Below are 17,179 nucleotides of genomic sequence, written 5' to 3' on the forward strand. Positions count from 1 at the left end.
AAAAATCCCCAAATCTTCAGCAGGCAGGATAAACAAAACAGAATGTCTCCCCTTTTCACTCAAATATGGGAGCTTTTGTAGCTTTAAATGGAAGGAAAGTATACCCTTCCTTTTGTTCAAACAGCAGATATTACTGCACTGTTTACAAAGACAAAATCCTGCGTCCAGTTTTCAATATAGATAATCCTTAAACAAATATATTTTTTGCCTGTTTGTCAATCACAGAAATGCCAGTGACAAGCTGGGAGGCATCCCAGAGCAGGCAGCCTTTCTTTAATCAAATGCTGTGATTCCCCAGTCCTGGACAAGCAGAGGGCAGGGCGTGACCCCCCTGCAGAGCCCCCGCAGTTCCCAGGCTCCTGAAAGTTCGGGACCACAGTGAGGTGTGCAGGGAAATGTGTCCCCATGTCATAACCACACCACAGCCTCCACGTGCTGGAGCATCACCTCACCACATGAATTGTCTATGGCCCCTCCCTTGGACCAACAGAAAAAGAGATGATGAAAATATTGAGGAAGGGGTTTGGATGCAGAGGGCTGCAGCCTTGCTCAGGTCAGTACAAGGCTCCCTGCCCCTTGCTGAGATGTGATGTGACAGCTGGAGCCCCTTTGCTGGTGTTTCTAGCATTGATCTGGACATGGTTAGACCTGAAGGCCAACATTTGAGCACTTTTGTAACTGGGATGTGGAGAAATTCACCTGATGCTTCAAAACATCTCAGGGAACGGTGTCCACCTGCCATGGATGCTCAGAGACTGAAGCGTCTCCTTGGGACCTGTGGAAACCTTGCCCCTTAAAAAGCATTGCTGAGGAATTTCAAATCTTATTTTGATAAGGCTTTTTTTTAATAGACTTTTTTTTTTTTTTAAGAGCTTTAATTCTTATCCACTTGGTGTGTTGTTAACCTGCTGTACCACAGTTTCTATTACCAATATTTCCAGCTATGCTTCACACAACATAAATTGTTATTCAGGGTGGCATGTGCTCAGAAGGACACCTGTGGTGTTCCTATTTATATGACCATTTAGCTATTATTGGTTTGGAAACTGGAACTAGTGCATTAGTTTTTGATCTGTATTTTAACAGTGGGTGGTTTATATATGTTCTCTGGAACATACCTCGTGGTGAAAGATCGAAATTGAACTCTCAGTCACACAGAAAGGGGTTAAGAGAGAGAATTACAAACCGTGTGCACAAATCATCTCTAATTGAAGATCTAGCTGTGTTAATTGATTTTCATTTGCATTAATATGTAGCCTTTGAAGTAGCTTTTCTTAAGAGTTACCTTGTCAGGCTCAGCCTTCTGTTAACAATGGCTCTGGTTGACAGTCTAACTAAAATAGATCTAAGAATGCCGATTTCTAACACTGACTTTTAGTCCTGCATTTTTATATGCTACATTTAAATACAGCTTAATGTGCTCAACTCATCCTATAAAATGCTACTTCAGACTCCCACTGATAAATCCTGAAACAGTGCCTTAAGGCTACACTACCTTGCAGTACTCTGAACATATTCTCAATAAAGATTTCTTCTTATTCTCTAGCTTGTGGGGCCCAAATAATCCACAAATCTTAGCCACAGGACATGGGTAGAGTGCTCATGATGTAATGCAAAGTTTGGAGGTCCTTTGTTACTGTTTGTGTTGTTTTGTAGGTGAGGTAATTTAGATATTCTTTTTTTACTTCTGGGCTGAATTTTACTTCACTTTTTTTGGTGAAGTTTGAGGAAGTAGATGACCATTAACCTGGTGGCAAGAAAATACACAGTCTTTTAAAGGTGACCTTTTGAGAAGTGGTAGTAAGAAAACAATTTTAAGGCCAGAGCTTATAAAACAAACACTGAATTCTGGCTTTTATGTGCTGTTTAAAGACAGTGTTTATGAGGATTGCTCCCTGCAAATCCTGCACAATGCAAAGTACATTCCTCAGCCTGGATCCTGCAAGGGGACTCTGAAAGAGGACAAGTGCCACTGCTCATCCATTTACGGATAAGTTTATACAATCTTTGTGTGTTTAGATGCAAATTTGCTGCACAGAAGGCTGGCATCTCTCCAAAATAACTACATCAGCTCGACATCTACTGAGCCACAATGTGCTCTGCCCTGGCCAGAGTGTGAGGTGCCCAGTCCCCGGCCGAGATCTGTCAAGGAAGAGAGTTTGGGGAAGAGTAGTGCAATGCAGAACTCTCTCCCGTGACACCCAGATAAGAGCTAATTTTTGGAATGAACCCTAGTGTTGAATGCTTGCACCAAGATCCTAAAATGACTTGCACACATCAAGGTGAGGTGGTGACACAGGACCTGGGAATGCCTGTTCATGCCATGGGTCTGCCATGCTCTGGGGAGCCGTGGTGTTCTCCTCCCTGTGCTCCCAGCACCACTGCCAGGCTCTGCCCAAGCACTGGCAATGGCAAGCACCAAACCTCTCTGGGCAGCTACACAGGGCAGAGCACCCTGCTGCTTCAGAGGGGTTGACACTGGGGGAAATGATTTCTCTAGTTTTCTGCATGGAATAAGAAGGAACCCAGGTGCTGATGATGAGATAAATAAACTTTATACAGAAGGGAGGTGTGTGTGCTCCTAAATCTGAGTTACGGTAAGCCTAGAGGATGAGCCATGGTGGAAGGAGACTGGCCTGAAGCTCAGACAGTGCTTCCATGAGACAGAGGACAAAGTGTATGAAAGGGAAGGTGGTTTCTCTCCTCTGTGACAGACTCTGAATTTCCATTATAGGTCTGTCCAGAGGGGTGATGGACTAAAGAGAAACGCATAAATCTTTGATATATTGCCCAGACTTTCATATTTCTTCTGCTGCAGGAATAAGATGTAGAGACATTTGGAAATGCTGATTTTATATCTGCAACCATGTGAACTGTTACCTTGAAATCTGGCACACATGTACACACACTGTGTGCTGTGTGAAGGCAGCAGGGAAGAGACACTCAGTGCTGGGCTGGCTTTGTGCACCTGGAGACCCTGTCACTGAAGGGACACAGAGAGCCAGTGCTCCTGAGGCCCTGGGGCACCAAGGGGGTGCTGCAAATCCCTGCAGCTGGCACATATCAGCTGAACACATATCAGTCCAGAACATTTCTGAGGGTCAGAGACAGAATATAGTGCTGAGCCTCCCTAACTTTTGGTTACTGTGTTTAGATCTTCAAAGAAGAGCTGCGCTCTGGGGATATCCTTGTTTCTCTCCCCTCTAAATGTGTGTGTTTGTGTGCAAGCCTCTGTGTGCATGTGTGTATATGACAATTTTCCTTCAAACATTTGTCTGCTCCCAAACAGCGACTGCAGAGACTTCCATTAGCAGCAGCATTAACCTTGCACTGACCTTGTAATAAGCAAGGTATGAGCTAGTCCTGCGACCAGCCTTAGTGTGAGACAGGGAGATGAAAAGAGGTTTAATTTGGCCCATTGTATGAATTTTGCTGTCACAAAAAGCTGAAATTCTCTTAGGGCTGTAATGTCTCTGTCAACATAAAGGTTTTAATATAGGTTATGATTAGCATCAAGAAAATATTAAATTACATAAATTTTTTCTCAAACAGATGATTATTTTCAAAATTATTTTTCCCATGCTATTGCTGCTTTTTTGCAAATGTATACAATATATATTATAGATGAGAATGAAAGTCAAAAGGGGTAAGTGTAATTAATGAACTGTGGGCTAAAAAATGTGGTTTAATCCTAAATCCTACGGCACTGAGAGCCTGAAGTCACTCCAGCTGCACTGTGAGGCTCACAGGAGTCATGTGTGTAAAAAGCTGACACTCTCTTAGGGTGGTTTATTTGGGGGCTCACAGACCCTGAACTTTAAATTTACACATATAAATGCATAGGTTTTAAAGCCAGAAGGAACAACCAAGATCTAGGTGACCTTCTTTATAATGAAGTTGCAGAATTTCACCTCGTAGTTCCCTGCCTGAGCCAAATAAAATGACTATTCATACCACAGAGCTTGTGCTTTAATTCAGTGAGGGAACAGGTATGATACCAGGGTTTTTATCCTGAGATCTCAACAAAGCCACAGAGCCCAAATAATGCATACCAAGCATCAAATTCTCTCAAACTTGTGGTGATAGTAATAAAAATGGCTAAATGTCTTTGAATAACAAATAAATCTGATTAAACTACTCTCTGCTTATAGCTTTCCTGTGAGCAAGAAAGAACATAAATCGTTAGATACATGATTTATAGAATATTACTCGCTTTTCTCAGTAACTCTGTGCATTCCTGGGTCTTTGATATTCCGATAGCAATGCCCTTTGCAAATAATGCAAAATGATGTATATTTTAGCAGCTACTGGCTAGATTCTCAAGAGGAAACATTCTCTAATAGCACAGTGCTCCTGAGGGACTTTTACAAGCAATAAAATCCAAAGCATACAAGCAAGATTTTTTTTGTCAAATCTTGCTTATACAAACATGATTTTCAGCTCTTTTCTTCTGACTGCAAGACAAGCTCAGATAATGTGAAGCCAGATTCCTGGATCCTGCAGACATTTAAAGAGTCAGCTACCTATGTGGTAGGGCAAATATTTGCAGTTTGAAATGATGTATGGGCACCACCCACAGATCTCTGCAGTAGAGTGGGAAAGGCCCTCATAGAGAAATCTCCTTTTCCACTGAACTCTTTTCCTGCCTCTGCTCTCTATGACCAGAGGAGAAGAAGGCAGAAGACAGTCCTACATGTGCTGAAACAAAGGACAGGTGAAGAAACCTTTGATTTCTCCCCCTGACATATGAGGATAATGATTTAAAATTATTGTGGATGGCATTTAATGTGGTAAACTGAAATTTGGGATCAAGTATAATGCAGATTTTTTCAGCCTCTTTTTTAACTGCAACATATGCTGTTGAAAGCAGGGAATAATGATTGCTGTTTTTAATTTTTTTTAACCTATAAAAATCCCAAGCTCATTTCAATTACATTGAAAATAAATAATAAAAATAAAATAATAAAAAGTACAGTTTTTCTTCCAATATTGAAATAACACCGTCAGTGATGAGAGATGCAAAAATTTTTTTAGCTTGGAAAAACTTTGTGGCAGATTCTTCTTTTCCTCAAAGACTTCAATGCTGTTTAGATGTGTGTCAAGAATGAAAAGATTCACTCAAAGTGCTTAGCAGATGTGCTTGGAGAAAACCCAGCTCCTGAGACTGTGCATTGCTGTCAACATCCCCATTAATAGGAAATGTAATAGCATTTGCAAAGATATTTAATTCACTGGCTAATGACATTAAAAACCACAGAGAGTGCAATATTTCTATCCTTGAACTTAAAATTGTCTAGTTCTTTTGAGTCCATATGAGTCTGAATTTGGAAAACCCAACTGCATCTACATGCAGTGGAGGAGATCCATTGAACAGTCTGGGTATTCTGTGATCTCCTTAGGAGTAAATGAAAACATTACAGCAGAAGTTGCTCTTTTCCTTCATGCAAGCACAACAGTTGTGATGATTGCGCTTAGCAGGGGTGGATTTTGTGAGTCTGGTAGCATTTCCATTTGCTGGTTCACTTCTACATTTTTGTGACAAAATGGCAGGCTTTGCTAAGTTGACAGACTAATGTAGCTTTGGTAGGTCATCCAGTTAAAGCTCAGAGTAGAATTTATGCATTTAGATTAAACAAAATTTCTATGATTTTTTTTTTGAAAGATTAAGTCTATGTTGGGCTTTAATAATTGGGCCAAATTTTTGACTGATGTAATTTAACTGAGTTCTTAGGTATAATATTCTAGCAGAGAATTTGATCATAACATTTATGTTTTTATAGCTATAATGTGATTTATTTTATATGTAGAACTGCATATATAATGTACATTATATACATATATATACATGTATATATATATATATAAATTATGAAGATAAATATACATACATGTATAGATATGTACTAATAATGCAATAAGTGCAACCAAGCACACCCATTTTGATTTTGGATTGTGTTAGCCATCACTTGCTATTAGTTAACACCCTACCTGAGAATGGTGAATGTGTTTACATTTTATTTGTCACCAGGGAATAATTATGAAATATTTATTACATGGAAATTATTCTGCATAAATATATATTGTATTTACAGGGCGTAGCAGAAACCCAGAGAGGGGGTTGTGACATGAGAGCTCTTCAATGACATTCAAAATAGTAGAAATATTCCTGGTGGCTTTTAGGGCACTTTATTCAATTTGGTGCAGACCAGCTAAGTTTATCTGTAAGACAGTTGGTTTGCAAGTTTTGGGGTAAATGATCCAAGAACAGCGAAGTGGATGTATTTTATTTGCACAGTGAAATTCTATTGTCAAAAAAACCTGCAAAGATAGTTTATTTTTTTGTCACACTGTAATAAGCAACTAACGACCCACAGAGAATTTGGGAAAACGTCCTATTTACATTCCCTCCTATTTATATGGTCTGCCTTTGCATACAAAGAAGGTCTTTGTGTCTGCAGGACTTGTCAGCACCTGCTGGCTGCTTCCCACCGGTCACCATAATCCTCTGTGGCATCGAGCTTCAACATGCAAAGACTTTTGCCACGTATATCCGTCACGTACCTGGCAATTTTGTCTGTGCAGGACATGGTGATGAGCTGCTCTCCCAGCAGGACGCCGTCCCACGTCTGTGCTGCGTTGTGACACCGGACAGGAATGGTCCCTTCGCCAGACTCAATCTTTGTCCGCAGGTGCCCACGGTATTTCCTCACTATGTGCTTGCTGCTGTTCACTGGGCAAAATAAACACAAGAATGGCAGTAATTGAATGTTTTTGGAAAGGACCTGAGAGGCTGTGTTGATGCCATAGCTTGCAAAAATTCTGAAAAGCTAGAGGTTTATGCTCTGGATCAAAGGCAAATCAAAACTTACTAGTGGTTCATTGCTGGCTGAAATTCCTCCTACAGTCTCCCTGAAGTGAGGTATTCTCCTGCCTTGTGTTGTACCAAGATCTTTTATCACTTCTGTAATATTACATATTTGAGTGCAAGGCAGCGGCCCCTGGGGTGGCACAAGGCAAGCAGCTAAAGCACTTGTCCTGGACCATGATGAACTGAGTCCTGCAGATATGCAGTAAATACAGAAGATAATGACATTTCAAAAGAACTTCCCCTTCATTATTATGAAAAGAGAAAAACTGAAGTTCATTATAAAAATCACTCTTACACTCTTTACACTGCTACTTTACCCCTGGGTATTTTGGCTGTAAAAGAACAAGAAGGAGCAGCAAGGAAATCCTCAGGGTCTGCTCACTGCCTCACCCTCAGAGGGTTTCACTAGGGGTCACCTTCTCCCTGAAGCAGAGCTTCCACAGTTTCCCTCTAGCCCAAAGGAAAATGACGGATGACTGTAGATGATGGCCTCTGCATTCAAGGAAAAGGAGCGTTGCATTTACAGACATGAAGCTTTTGCCCACATTGCCAACTGTCCTGCGTACTTTTTCCATGCCAGCTGCTCATCTGGACCAGAAGGCTTCCACTTGTGAAGGTGATGCTCCTCAGTCCTCAGTGGGCTGTGGGGCTGAGTGCTTCTGCCACTGAGTAACACCAGTGTGCCAGAGGCTGTGGGGCTGATGGCACCTCTGTGAGCAGCTGGCTCTGTGCACGGTCCCCAGTGCTGGTGGAAGCGATGGATTGACTGGCTGCTGCCAGTGGGTGGTTTGCAAAAAGGGAGAGGAATAATAAATTGCTTCAGCCTATTGGGATTAGCAGAGGCAGCAAACACACGTAGAGCAGCAAAGTCAGCTGTGACCTGCCAGCACATGGGCAGCAGGGCCCTCAGCAATCATTGCCTCTTCTCTTCATTCTTGCTTTTTTAGAATTTAATAAGATGGTTGTTTGTGTGTCAGTAGTGGGCTGGGACAGGTATCAAATGGATTGCTTGGCCGTGACCAAAACCAGTTTCCACCCAAACTCAATCTCCATCATATAAAAAATATTGTTTGCAAATATTATTACAGTAATGCTGCTACAGCATCTCAGTTTGGGGAAGAGTGGTTGTTGCACTTCCATCCCCATCAGCAGCCACCTCATCCCAGCAGCAGGGGATGTGGAGGGTCCTTTTGCCCCGTTGTCAGCACTTTACAAATTGAGACACTGCAGTAATCACCTGACTTGGAGTACTGTGGCTTTTCAAACTTGAGTTAAAGAAACTCAAGAGAAACTGGGAGAAACTGGGAACAGCCAATAGAGAAATAAAAAAAATTAATAAGCAAAAATTTGGAAGTCTCAGAAATGTCTCAGATCCCTCTGTTCTCAAATTTTCTGGTTGTGCCAACACTGTCAGGAAACTATTTCCATGACCATGTGGGCTGATCCCTTGCACATCCCTCTTGTCTGGGATGCTAAGTGCAGTATCATTCAGAGGATGCTCTTTGGACTGTATTAGCCAACTGGGAACAGGCACATATTTTTCCTGGGACTTTGTGAGGAAACATTTTTTAAAAACATGAAACAGTGGTGAGCAGCATTTTTTATAATTAAACTACAGAGTCGTGGGAAAGGTGCTATGACATTTGGACAACAAAAGTAGAAAGTGATCACTTCTACTTAGCAAACAGGTCTAGCTGAACAACAGTGAGAAATGTCTACCAAAACCACTTTGCCTTTGTCTGCACATACTGAGAACTGATGGCACAGCAGAGCAAGATCTCTGCCAAGGAAGCAGTGAAGAGTGACTCAAGAGGCTATTGCTGTTTCAGCTGGTGGAAAGTGTAACTTTAAGCAAACCAGTTCTCTTTTCCTAAGCTTTCCCACAGGTAAAATGAAGATAATGATGCTTCCTTCTTATGCAAATTCATTTAAAGTTGCTCAACAACTATTTACGAAAAACAGATGCTATCCTTCCAGTAAAGATCTGCCACAGGAGTCCACCTGCTGGAAATCCCTCAAGATAAAATTATTTTTTACTGTTTCCTTCTCCAACTTTTAAGAAAAATATTTTCTCTTGTTACACTTTTCCCATTTCCCATTTCTCTAAATTCCCCTCTCTTTCTCAGCTCCTGCTCTGAGTCTCCCCTGTAGGTGCCTTGATCTCCTAGATTACTCTCTAATTCAAGCAATTCAGTGTGTATGTATTTCCCATACATGCAAAGACACATGTAAGTGGCAGGGAATTTTAGTGACTGCAGGATAAGATGAGCAGCCCATCATTTATGTGGCTTTGATTTCAGTACATAAATGTTACCTCAGTGAGGGGCAAAGCATCCCACAATATGCTGACAGAGATAAGGAACAAGCTCAGGGGAAAAAAGAGCAGCAGGATTGCAAACAGCTGTTGAACAGCTGGGGAATTTAAAACACAGAACAAAAATTTTTGGGGAGAGGGATATGAAAGACTTCTGTGAGTTTGGGGTGTCTGTTTATTTAATTTGTCATTTATTTATCTGATCTTCCCAGAACCACAGGAGATACAAAGGCCAAAGCACTCTACAACTGGCTGTTCTCACAGCATCTGAACCCTGGATTGTAAGTGCCAGAAACTGAACAAACAAGTTTCTAAAAAGCACTTGAGGTGTGCAAGTGCACTGATAGTCTCAGTTTCTGAGTGCTCATATGGACTCAGCCATGTGTCCAGCTTTGCTCCCTGTCCCTGCGCCCTGCCCAGGCTGCAGCCGAGCAGCCGGCGCTGGCTGATAGGATTCAGGCATTTGTGGCCAGAGTACACTCGCCCCAGGACACACTCCCACAGCTCTGATAAGGGGTTTTGGCTGCTCAGCTGCTATTAAATTCAATGAATAGGGGGTGACTCAACCTCGAGCCGTGCTGCCTGTCTCAGGCTGCTCACATTGCTGGGGTCATTGGGACACATGCTCCAAAGGTTCATCTCTGGCATTTATATAAGATACTAATAACCCAAAGCTCTGAATGCTTTCAGATTGCCAATGATTAAATAAATCCAAATCTGCAACTGGTACACACTGAGTTCTTTTTCAGCATGTCATTAGGCAGCACAGGAAGATAGAACCAAAGGAAGAGATGAGGCTCTGTGAGTTTTGCACTGAAGCTGCAGACAGACTTCAGCACATAAGCTGCTTGTTAGCACTAAAAAACATGGTCCACTTGCTGGCACAGCCTGCTATGGATCATTTTAATGCAGTCACAGAAATATATTTATTTATGCATCTTCAAGTCACAAACTACAGCCTACTGCTGTTCTGCTGTTAAGTATGATCAAAACATCAGTAACTATAAGCATTTCTGATCTTTGCTGAGCTGGTTCTCCAACTGCTTAATCTCAGCTAATTGCAGGGGAGAAGGCGTCTGTGGATGCCACTTCAACCAGCACAAAATGTCAATTCAAACCAGAATTGGAAAGGACAAATTAAAAAATCATTTGGAGTGGATTTATGATGTGTGCTACACTCAGATGTGGAAATTACTCCTGAGAGTTCCTAAGATGAAAAGGTGCTGGATTAATTACTGGATTAGAAATGTACACAGACAGGTGCCTCGTATTTAAAATCAGTTAAACCCTCGGATTTCAAGCCTCACCCCTTATTTTCATATTTGCTCCAGGACCAGTTCTAGCTCATATGGTAATGAAAAAAGCCACTCCATATTTATTATTTAGTTAAAGAGTGAAGAGGAAATGGACGCTGATTAAACTGAGTCACACGAGTAAGGATCTGTCTGAAATTTTGTATGACTGCCTCAGAGGTTCATTTTCTGTTTCCCTGCTTCAGTGGAGGCTGTTCTCTCTTCAGGAAAGAAGAAATAAAAGAGCCTATCTTGCATTTTTTTCAGTGCTGGACTCTCCCCTCCTCAGCATGGTTTATAAAGCTTCCTTAGAGCAGTGTGAGACAAAGGGGTGGAAAGAAGAGTGTTAACATTTGACTGCCTTTGTATTTTGATGGTTATTAAAGATGCACTTTCCTCAACCAAATCTTGACTAAATGTACAACATTACTATTTCTGGAAGTGTTGAAGTGAGAATTACAGCACAGTGAACACTTTGGCTGTGTCTGCTCTGCTGGGCAGAGTGGCTGGTCAGATAAATCCCTGCTGCACTGTGCTTTGGTGACCAGCACAGAGCCAGGCTGAAATGCCACGGGCCAGCTTTGGAAAACAAGAAACTTTAGGACTATTCTGAAGTAAGTCTGAATTTGTGAAAAGAAGGGTCTACAGAACTGCCCCTGCAGTGACTTCAGGGATGTGTCCTTCCTAGAAGGGAACACAAGGGAACAAAACAGGATAAAAGCATGTTGAGATGAATCCCTGAAAGTCAAGATAGGACTTTTAAATATAGGCCATGAGGGATATTGCACCTGAAGGCAGTCCTAGGAGAGATTTGCTTGCTCCCAGAGCAATGTGGCACCCAGCACGTTGCAGCAGATTTCAGTTCAGATCTATGGTTTGGACAGTATCATTAAGCCCTATATACAATTAAAAATATGAATATGTAATTTATATGGCAATCTTACAAACCTGGGACACCTGTAATTTTTGGAACTGAAATTAACATTGGAGATTGAATTTCTTTACCTTTTTCCTTCTCCCTCCTCTTTCTTGGCTCTGTCTTTGGACTGTAGTCACTAACCTGACAGAATCCATGACCCGATAAATTATATTCCCTTCGGCATATTATTCTTTCTTCTTTTCAGTAACCTTCAAATAACAATTTTCATTCTTTTTACTTCTTCCACATTTTTTTCATCTGCCAATAATTTCTAGGGTTGCACTGACAAGGTGTGACAGAAAAGTCAGTTTGTCTATCCATAGATTATCAATATGTGGCATTTAATCCAGAAGAAGCAGTGAAGATAAAACTTGAAGTTTGAATCCACAAGAACAGAAAGGAAATGACTGCATTATTTTTCTTTATCTGCTTTAAGTAGCTATTAATTAAATTATTATTTTTTGATTGAATTGTGATGTTAGAGACAGTAACTATAGGAAGGGTGTAAGAATGGTATTCCAGCATATTAAAGTTTATCAGTGAATGTCTTAATGAAAACTTTTCATTTTGGTCCATCAAAATGCCTCCAAATATGATTACTGAGGGGAAAAATTTCATCTGTTCAGATAACATAGCACTTTTACAATGAGTTTTTATTATTTTTGTAGGTTAATATGAAATTTATTGAAAGCTCATCCTAGGGAGAGGTGCCAAAATACCTTCATTGAACCTATGCTAGAGCAGAATATGACACTCTAACACATGAAATCCATTTTACCATCAGACTAACTTCTAAGTAAGCCTGGACTCTCAGCAGGCTTTAATGCCCTGAGAGGAAAAAAAAAAGAATCTGAGACAAATAGCTCAAAGCCTACAAACAAGTTTTCTCTAATGTCTGTCTTTGAGGAATGCCTGGGATCAAAATGTGAGTAACTAGTTAAAATTCACTTTAAAACAAAATGCTGGCAGCAAAGTCATGCACAGCTTCCTCTGAGAGTTATAAGTGACTGTTCCAGGCACGGAGGAATGAGCAGTACTGGGTCAGGTGTCAGGGAAACTCTTTGTGCCACCTACAAACCCAGGCTGTGGACTCCAGCCTGCTCTGGAGTAGGAAAGCATTAGGATGTTGAAGCCAAAAGTACAAGATTTATCAGTGGGATTAAGATTCTGTGCATGTGGCAATCAAGGAAAATACAACTCAAACACTTCAAGATTATTATTTTTAATTACTAATTGCTCCTCTTGTCTAAAATCAGACAGACATGTCCTGCTGTGGCTTTGAAAGTGCAGCTGCTCCCACAGAGCAAAGTCTAGAGATCTGGCAAAGGGCTCTCTGAGGAGAGAGAGATCTGTGAACTCTGAGAAGACTTCTGCCTCTGAAGCCTCCATCAGGCTTGCCACCAGGCAGAGAGGGCCACTAGCTGGTCTCCAGCAAGGCAGAGCTCATCTTTGACAGTGTGCAGAGATGCTGCTTGTTCCCAGGTCAGCAGCTCATCAAAGCCAGTGGAGAGTGAGGTCAGGGGGAACCAGCTATTACCCATGTCCTAAGCTGTGCATCATTGTGTCTTTCATTCTTTTGTTAATGAGAAATGTTTTCTCTTAAAGCTAGGCTTTATCTTTTAAATATATTTTACGTGAAAGATATATCAGTATCACTGGAATTGCCTATTTGGTGACAATTCTCTCTCCTGCCATGTTTTAATCAAGAAGTTTACATAAACATAAAGAGAATGTGTTATTCATCATAACCCTCTTTCTTCTATCAACAAAACATGGTGTTATTCATGTGGCTTTGGGATTCTGTTGCAGTTTGGAAATTGAAATCTTCAAGGATGATTTAAGGAAAATGTTGTGGGAGAAGTCAGCAAAATATGAAAACAGAAAATGAACCCCATGAGACAGAAACAAGAGCAATCTGTCAATAATGGAGACAGATTTTCAGCCACACTGTGGTTGGTGTGAGTCTAAAGAGGCAGTGATTCCTGATTCACCACCAGATATATTCTAATTCAGCTTCTGGAGCTCTGAAGTCCTATGGTCTTTGGCTGAAGAAATTAAATCTTGATCACCAGAGAGTGGTTCCACTTGGCCTTAAAAATCTGTGGATTAAATTGTTAAATTATTCTGAATAATTTTATAGTAGTGCATAGAATATACAGTGTTTTCCATTTTAGTATTCTACTCTCAGCACTAACTACCCTTTCTCAGAGCTGTGATTGCTGGATCCCTTTTATTCCTATTTTACAGGTATAGAAATAGAAATAAATTACCAGAGTGAGGTGAGTTGCCCAGACTGGCTAGAGAAGGCAGCTTGCAGGATCATGGTAAGAATTAAATTGCTTGCAGATGCCTTCAGATCTCTCTCCTAAAACTCTAAGAAACTCTCAGAAGTCTAAGGACTTCCAGAAGTCCCACAAAGATCTTAAATGGACCTGGAGCTGCCTGATAAGTTTCCTAAAACTCAGCCTATGAGTTTTACCTATGAGTTTTACCTATAATTCCCACTCAGTGGAAGGGCAAATTAGACTAAATTAGACCTGAATGGGTGTAGTTTTCACCCACAGAGATTTTTCGCAACTATGGTTTGATATTTACCACCCAAAAAATCTGTGCCTTACTTAGGTGCATATCTGTATTGGCTATGGGATGTTGGGGTGGAATGGGGGGATGTCCAGGAGCATGTGGTCTCTTTTCCCTGCTGCAGAGGGCTTTGGAGACAGCACCATTCCTTGGGCTGGACAAATCTGGGGACAAGGAGCTTTTCTTGGTGAAATTTTCTGCTGCTGTTCTGAAAACTTCTCAGGCATGGTCTTTTGCTGATTAATGTAGTCTTTTTATCACATCTGAACATTGCATCCAAATGCAGTGTTTTACAAAGCAGCAAAACCCATAACAAAGCAGAATCAATAAATACAGTGCAATGCCCTTTGGCAATTCAAGCATTCTGTTAAAATTAGAATCTGATTATAGCTGGAAACCTGTTTTCTTGAATCCTAACAAACACATTTTGCTTTACATAAAAGCTTTTCAAAGCTGTGGCCAATGCTGGCTCTGAGCAATCCATAGTTTTCAGCATATTCTTTCTCTTTTCCTGGATAGACACATACTGCACTGACATATACTTCTAAAAATCTTATTTTCTACTTTAAACTCCCCCTGAAACAACAAAACTCAAATAAGCAAAAGCAGCTAAGAATATCACAAGGAGAAGGAATTGGGACATTTTCAATTCACTGTCAAAGGCAAAGAGTTTTCTCATGATGTGTCAGTTCTGACAAAGTTTTAAAACAGAGAGTTAAAAAAGGGAGCTGTCTAGCTTAGCTGAGAGGGAATTCACTGATCCAGGACTTGAGAGACACAGATTCAAGTTTTTGTTTGATTCTAAGTGGACTTGGATGAAAAAGCCTACCCTGAACTGGGCATGGGAGGAAATGAAATAGGGTTTTCCTACCCCTTGTTACTGATGACCAGGAGGTTTGAAAAATATAAGATATGATCCCAGTTTCACACAATTATTCTCTTTTAAATTTTGCCTGACAGGTTTTGATTTTTTTTCCAGCCAGTCAGTTATTTGAGACCTAAAATCTGTCCATTAAGTGAAGCTGTTATTCACCAGTCAGCTTTAGCAGAACTCCACTAAGAACCTATCTACCCAGCCTGGTGGAGATTAATAATGGAATATAAAGCAACAGCAAACTTGTACACGTTGATTAATTGTACTGAAGGCTTCAGGACTTAAATGTAGTGATATGAGAGCCTCTTTCCAAGGTGCATCCTGGGCTCTAGCATGATAATACCAACAATAAAACCATGAGTGCTTTCACAGCTCTCCTAAGCCTGGACACCACTAGTTTCTCTGGCAGGTTTAGGGGCTAGAACTGGCCTTTGGGACTGGCAAAAGGTTTAGCATGACAGGTCATGTAAAGCATCAGACCTCTCCTTTGGGTTACCAAAAGTGATGGAATTTCCAGAACATGTGAACCATATATTTGCAGAGCCTCTGGCACTGCTGCTCTGGCTGAGCAATGGGTCCATCTGAGCATCAAGATGCAACAGCTGCTGCTGCTGCAGCTTTTTCCTCAGGTGGCTTCAGAAGGGCTCAGGGTTCACAGCAAAGGGCTTGGGCCAGTCACTGTCTCCATTCTGGTACCCCTGACAGGAGTTTTTCCCCCCTTTCCCTTTCTTTCCCTTTTCTGCAGCCTTGGATGAGCAAAGAGTGAGTAGGAGAGGCTGGGGGAGGAAAAGCTTCTGGCAGCACTGGAGATGGCTCCAGCCAGTGCCTGCAGGTCCTGTGTGGGTGTTGAGCATTGGAAGAAGCAGAGGGGCTTCACTCATCCTGAGAGTTTCTCCACCCCTCACAGGCTTTATGTTGCTGTCTCTCGCCCACTTCCCCATCACAGCTGAACATCACAGACCCACTCTCCCTCAAACTTCCCATCCTGTCCCAGGGTTCCACTGATTCCTCTCAGCCACACTTTCTTCTCCTGAAATCCCTTTGCCCACCTTCCCCAGAAGAAGAAAGCTCCCCCACAGTGCCAGTATGGATTTATTTTAGATGCTGGAAAGAAATCTTTGAACTGTCTACATGCAGCACCACTTCCACACCTGAAAAGCCCTGAGCTATATCAGAGCACTGCTCAGACCTGCAGTACTCGTGGGGACACAGGACCACCACAGCTGGGCTGGGCTCTGCTGTCATCTGTGCCCATCCTGACCAGGAGCACACTCCACTTACACACCTCACCCATGGCTTGAGCAGAGGTGAAGGAGAGAATTAGCCAGAGGGAACCGTCCTGTGACTGTGCTTTCCCTACCAAGCTGACTTGAGTGAAAGCAGCCACACTGAAACAGCATTTCAGCAGCCTGGGAAGACCAAGTTAGAAAACAGGGCAATTACATATAAACCTAGTGCCTGCTAACAGTCCTGAGAAGGGACACAAGCTCCTTGACAGACCAACCTCTAGTCAGCTGTAGAAAGTTGCTGCATTTCCTCTTTGCTTACTTTGGTAAATTGAGGCTGGGTCAGTGGCACAAGCAGGAGGGGCCATCACTTCCATGGAATGTGACCTCAAAGGAGCCTGACAAAGGGTGCTGAACCCAAACCTTTTGGATAAGACACAGTCCAGTCTTAATGAAGTGAAAGGACAATTTCCTTCCACCTTCTTGAATACTAATTCTCTAGCCTGTGAAGTAATGCAAGAGCCTCTTGCTGTATCTGCAATTTTTGCAGCATCCTTTATATGACAAAGCAATCTGGGCTGACCACAATAATTCATCCAGTGCTAGGATTATTTCTCCTGAGGCAGTATTCAGCACTACAGCCTACAGTGGTGTGTGCATTTTTTTAGTTTCCAGTTACTTCTGGGCATGGCTCTCTATGATATTTTTTTTCTGAGATCCCCCAAGGTATTGTTCTGCTCAGTCATATGAAAAATAGGAAAATAATGCACCTTCATCCCAGTTCCACAGATGGGCCATTCATCAGCATAAAATCAACTTTACAGCCCAGGAGGAAGCTGCTCCATGCACCAAAAAGCTACGAATTTCCAAGATGGTTTCCCAAGCTGTATCAGGCCAGCAGCCGTGACGGAGAGATGCGATACCTGGGAGCACTTGTGTAATGGAAACAAAAAATAGTGCTCAAGTCCAAGGAGAGACCTATGGTTATCCTCTATTTTTGTAATGGGAAAGTTTACCACTTTGTTAGAACCTGAATTTTTTTGTAGTTCCAGATATCTAATTTCTTTTCAGATCACTGAGTTACTTACATGGTTCTCCTTGAAGTA

General features: G+C 41.7%; 1 protein-coding gene across 1 annotated transcript in view; it reads right to left on the bottom strand.

Moving 5' to 3' along the window:
• The window catches only part of ADARB2 (adenosine deaminase RNA specific B2 (inactive)), a 306,599-nt gene that overhangs the window by 14,230 nt on the left and 275,190 nt on the right, over positions 1-17,179 (bottom strand). Inside the window, exon 7 of the mRNA XM_053993701.1 lies at positions 6,562-6,730. Within this exon, the coding sequence (XP_053849676.1) occupies positions 6,562-6,730 (169 nt within the window). The remainder of the gene's footprint in view (positions 1-6,561; positions 6,731-17,179) is intronic.

Source organism: Vidua macroura, chromosome 1, assembly GCF_024509145.1.
Source record: "Vidua macroura isolate BioBank_ID:100142 chromosome 1, ASM2450914v1, whole genome shotgun sequence".
NCBI lineage: Eukaryota > Metazoa > Chordata > Aves > Passeriformes > Viduidae > Vidua > Vidua macroura.